Source organism: Pteropus vampyrus, unplaced genomic scaffold, assembly GCF_000151845.1.
Source record: "Pteropus vampyrus isolate Shadow unplaced genomic scaffold, Pvam_2.0 Scaffold132, whole genome shotgun sequence".
NCBI lineage: Eukaryota > Metazoa > Chordata > Mammalia > Chiroptera > Pteropodidae > Pteropus > Pteropus vampyrus.
In genome coordinates this window covers 1,740,410-1,745,460 of record NW_011888913.1, presented here as the reverse complement: position 1 = coordinate 1,745,460, position 5,051 = coordinate 1,740,410, and the positions used below count along the sequence as shown (strand labels likewise).

Genomic DNA, 5,051 nt, shown 5'->3' with positions numbered 1-5,051 from the left:
GCAGTGACAAATTTCTCACAGCAGCTCTTGGAGAAGCTGAGGGTATGACTTCAGAATGAGCTCCAGGCAGTGGGTCTTTGGTCAGCGGTCCCCACCCTCTTTGGCACTGGGGACCTGTGCTCCTATCAGACTCGAATGCCTGATGACCTGAGGTGGAGCTGAGGCGGTGATGCTGGCGCTGGAGAGTAGCTGCAGATACAGATGAAGCTTCGCTCACTGGCTGGCTGCTCACCTCCTGCTATGCGACCTGGTTCCTAACAGGCCAGGGACCAGGACTGGTCCACAGCTTGGGGGTTGGGGACTCCTCTGTAGGCCACCTAACCAGTGTAGCTGTGACTAATGCGTGCAGGCTTCGAGCAGAAAGGCTTGATCTCAGCACAGGATTTTGAGTCCTGGAAGTCGGGAATGGACTGTGTGTCCCCTGGACAGCTTTCCTCGCAATTCCTCCTCTCAGGTGGACCTTGAGAGAAGCCTGGTGGAGCTGCGGGGCCGCCCCTCCCCCAGGCCTGCGGGTGGCAGTGGTCGGTTTGCACTGTGCTCCTTGAATTTTGGGTTCAGCATCAAGACCAAAGCGTCTTCAGTGTTCCCAGAGAACAGAGGTCAGGCCACGTGTTACATCTCGTCTCTGCCATGCAGATCACGAATTTCCCCTCCAGGTTCCTCAACCCCTAAGCATACTGAGACTATAAAATGGACTTTGAGAAATCAGTTTCAAGGAGTTAAAAACTTTGTAAGCAAGGACACATGATAGAAAATTTTCTTAGGAACATATAATAATTAAAAACCAACAAAACCCCCTGTTTTTCCTGGAAACTGTAGAAGCAGCTTCCCCAGAAGGAGCCTCCTGACACTGTCATTTACAGTGCTCATCAGAGTCCAGGCCAGTAAGACAGTGTGTCATCCAGACCCGCGGCACGGTTCTGGTGACAAGGACAGAAAGCGAAATGGGGATATCGATGATGACCGATGGAGAGGAACTGCCTGCCGCAACGCGTTGTCAGAAGGGATGTGAGCTCACGGAGGGCGTCTCAGAGGTCCTCCTGGCTCCCTGCCCCAGAAGATGCTCGTCAGGGGAGCACACGAGTGTGGGGCCCTCCAGCCAACACTCGTCGGCGTGGGGCCACTCGCGCAGAAGGCAGCTGCAGCTCGAGTGCCCGGACTTTAATTTCAGCAGCTCAGAGTTTTATGTGAGACATCATTCAACTTCAAAAACTACATTGTAAGCAGATCAGATTTTTCCTTTTTTCCCTAAGATTATGATGTCAAATACATTTAGAGATGCTTACAGTGGCTGACACGTCAGTAATGAACCCGCACAGGATGGTTGCTCCGTGACTGGTCACCGCGCTGCCTGACAAGGTGTTTTGGAATAGCGGGGCTCCCTGTGCATGTCGCCCACTGCAGTGTCCACGTTAACTCAGGGTAGAGGGCTCTCCTGCTGTGTTCTCTCCCGTCCTGGCCGAAGCGCCAGCTGCTGGAGGTCCTTTTGGTCAGGTTTTCTTGGACTTGTTCCTTTTACTTTGTTCTCTTACGCCGTGGCATTTTTTGATGTTATTTTAATGTTACTTCTAAATCCCCATGGAGTTTGGCGTCAATTTTAGTTTAAGCTGGATATTTTAGTACGGACGACTCTGGTTCCGCTTTGTGCCGGAGTGGTTGAGTTCAGTAGGACCCACCGATGGGCACGTCTCAGCGTCAACATGTTGCGAGGCGCCCCCTCCCCCCACACACACCCAGGAGAGGTGTTTTGGCCACCTTGCAGACGAGCACGGCCGTGACGGACATGCACGCTGGCGTCGGAACCCGGGGCTTTGCCTCGGTGTCAGCCCGCAGCTCTGTCCGGCGGCCGAGGGGGCCGAGGACAGCGAGTCACTTGCCGAAGGGCTCCCGGCCTGGTGGAGGGGCTCTGTGCCGCTGGGCCGTTCCTCCCTGGCCGCCGCCGCCTCTTCCTTCCCCTGACGTGTCAGCCCCCAGGGCGGGCCCTCTTCGTTCACGGTTCCGAACAGCTCAGGACTGGTGGGTGCGGTGAGGCTGGACAGAACCGGGAGACCACGGAACCGGCAGCTGGACACGCAGGGTGACGGGCAGAGAGGCTGGGCGCCCACGCTCACCACCTGCTGGATCCCCGGGGAGCTGCCGGGGCCCCGCGCCGCCTCGGGGGGCCGCGCTGGAAGCCGCCCGCGCCAGCACGGACAGTCCCGTCCCCAGCTCTCGGCACCGTGAGGCCGCGGGGGGCGGGCCCTTCGCCTTGGCCCGTGGCCCTCGCTGTGCAGGAATTGGGGTGCGGCGGGGGGGGGCTGGTCAGGACCGGGCACAGACCTTGGGGCCGCCTCCCGAGGCCCCGCCGGGGGCTCTCAGCTCCGGTCCGCGGCGGGGCTCGGGGTTGGGGTCGGGGTCCGGGGTATTTCACGGTAGCTGGCTCCTCGCTCAGCTCCTCCAGAGCTGGGACCAGTTCACACCGGTCCCTTAGTAAACGTCAATTCAACTTTCAACTTCCAAAATTCAACTTTTGGAATGTTTGTGTTCCTTAAATTTCTCTAAGACACACATTTTTTGAGTCAAGACTCTGACCTGATCCAACTCGGGTCCAAACCGCCGGCACTTGCAGCCGCGTGGAGCCGTGTGGGGCCCGCGGCGTGCGCGTCGGCGCTGCTGCGGGCACTGTCGCTCCCTGTCTGCGGCCATGCTGCTCCGTGCGCCCAGTGCGCGCTGGTCTCCGAGAGCGAGCGTGTGGCCGTGACTGGTAAAACACTAGCACAGGGCACAGGTCATGGCAGTCACGAGCCGTGTCTGGAAAGACAAGTGTTCGAAGATGTTAGCCTGGTTAGCCTGCTTGGCACATAGAACATGTTGAGTAGCATAGGTCACTTTGTATTCACGTCGTAGCAGCGACTTAACACAGCAGCCGGAAGGCGGGAGACCGCAAGGTGTCCATCAGCGGGCGGGCAGGTGAACACGGTGGGGACATCCATACAACAGACTAGTATTTTCCCTTAAAAAAGGAGGCTGTTCTGACACAGGCTACACCACGGGTGAGCCTTGAGGACATGATGTTCCCTGAAATAAGCCAGGCACAGGTGGACATACCATGGACATACCACAGGAGGAGTTCCCTGGAGGCGTCAGATTCAGAGACAAGAAGTAGAAGAAGTAGGAGGGTGGGTGCCGAGGTCTGGGGAGGGGGGGAGGTGCTGTGTTTCAGTGAGTCAAGAATTTCAGGTTTGCAAGATGGAGAGAGTTCTGGAGGTGACAGTGATGATGGCTGCACGACAGCGTGCACATGGCTTAACGCCACTGAGCTGTCACTCAGAAACGCTCCAGACAGCACATTCTAGGTTATGTGTGTTTTGCCAAAATTAAAAATAAATTCTAAAATATAGCTCACTAGTAGTATTAATAATTATCAGTATTTCAAACTCTGTCTCCCCCCACCCCGAGTCAAGTCCCCATTCACTCAGCATGTCTGAACCTAACACGTTTCTTCTCCCCAAGTCGTCTTCTCTAAAGGAGAGAGAGGAGATTAGAACCCTCCTCCCTCCCTGTCACCCCCAGGCACCGGCTTCTGCTCAGCGTGTCTGCTCTTCCATCTCTCCCTTCCTGTGAGTTTGTAGCACTGATTATTGAGGGCTGTACCATCTCTTCACTGGTGGGTAACAGTAACCGATATCCCATGTGCCTTTACTGGTACCGGTCACCGCGAGGGGCTGGCAGAGACGCAGTGATGGACAAGGCTGACCGCTCTGCCCGGGACTCGGTCCTGCCCTCCGTTCCCGGCGGTGCTGAGTAATTTGTGGCACCTCCACCATGTCGCGTTCCTCCATGCCCTGCATCTGCTGTCCCTCTTCGTGTATATTCCCGTCTCCATTCTCTCTCCTCTTTCCTCTTATTCATCCTCGTCAGGCTTCATTTATACATTTACGCATTTATTAACTAGACTTGAAAGCCAGGTCGAATTGGCCATTTTATCCTTACACTTATAAATATTTGTGCTTATTTTGTAGAGTTGTTCTATAATGGACATAACTCTTTTGGATGAATATGGGAAACCCTTTTGGTGTTTCAGTTCCCCGGTTTCCATGAGCTCTTCTCCCAGCCCCTCTGACGGTCCTAATTTCTTGGGACAGACATACCGTGTTGACTACATGGACTCGACAGGACAAGTGCACATGGAGCTGGTGTGGATCGAAGAGACAGAAGAATACTTCATTGTCAGCCTGGTCCTCTACCTCAGTACAGCAAAGATAAACCACTGGTTTGGGACTCAATACTAAATGTTAGCAGTAGGTGGAAAATTACTATTGCCATTTATTTATTTTGGACTAACCAGTTTTGTTCTTGGTGTTGGAAGTTAAAATAAAGCAGTCGTCTGTCTGTTGCCTTATTTCACATTAGAAATTATGATTCTCGAGTTATTTTAAAGTTAATGTTTAGAGGGTTAAGTTAGATTTAGAAAACATGAACTCAGCACATCCTGATGAAAACTCGTATAAAATGAAAAGGAAAAAGATATTTACTTCTGCCCTTAAAATTGAAAAGAAAACAAGAAATTCTGCTTTAAGCATGTGATCACTGTGTGTATGTGTATAGATAGGTTCTTTTTTCCTTTATTGGTTAGGACCCCAAATGAGGAAATATATTTGAATATGAACTTCATGGTATTCATTTAGTATTTCATAAAACAAAGTAAAACAGACATATATCTTGCTTCACAAGGAAATATGTCTCTGAAATCATCAGAAGAAATGTTACTGCTTCGAAGAGAGTGGTACAAATGTGGCCGAGACAACCGACTCTACGTTAGTGGGGACAGACAGATGAGTGAGTACCGAGCACGTCCTCTGCAGAGGTGGTTAAGAGAATTGACAGGTGCGTGGGGTTCACATAGAGGGAGCACATATCTAGGCACATGTTTCTTTAGGGATTTGGTCCTAAATTTGTTTTAGATTGTACCGATTATTTTCTGATTATATTTTTATCTCCCACTTTAAGTTATTCTCAGAAGCGAGTTTTGAAGTTGCTCCAGCTGGGCACCCACACTTAAGACTTCCCTC

The 5,051-nt window shown here is 52.3% G+C and overlaps 1 protein-coding gene across 3 annotated transcripts in view; it reads left to right on the top strand.

Moving 5' to 3' along the window:
• Window positions 1-5,051, top strand: part of FBXO15 (F-box protein 15) — a 71,515-nt gene that overhangs the window by 39,600 nt on the left and 26,864 nt on the right. The window contains exon 10 of one of the 3 annotated variants that reach the window (XM_023534805.1): window positions 4,125-4,353. The exons of 1 other annotated variant lie outside the window; for it this stretch is intronic. In XM_023534805.1, coding sequence (XP_023390573.1) covers window positions 4,125-4,271 — 147 coding nt within the window. In that variant the 3' untranslated portion in view covers window positions 4,272-4,353. Of the gene's footprint in view, window positions 1-4,001; window positions 4,354-5,051 lie in introns of those variants that run through there. One more of the 3 variants, XM_011367331.2, reaches the window with a different exon arrangement.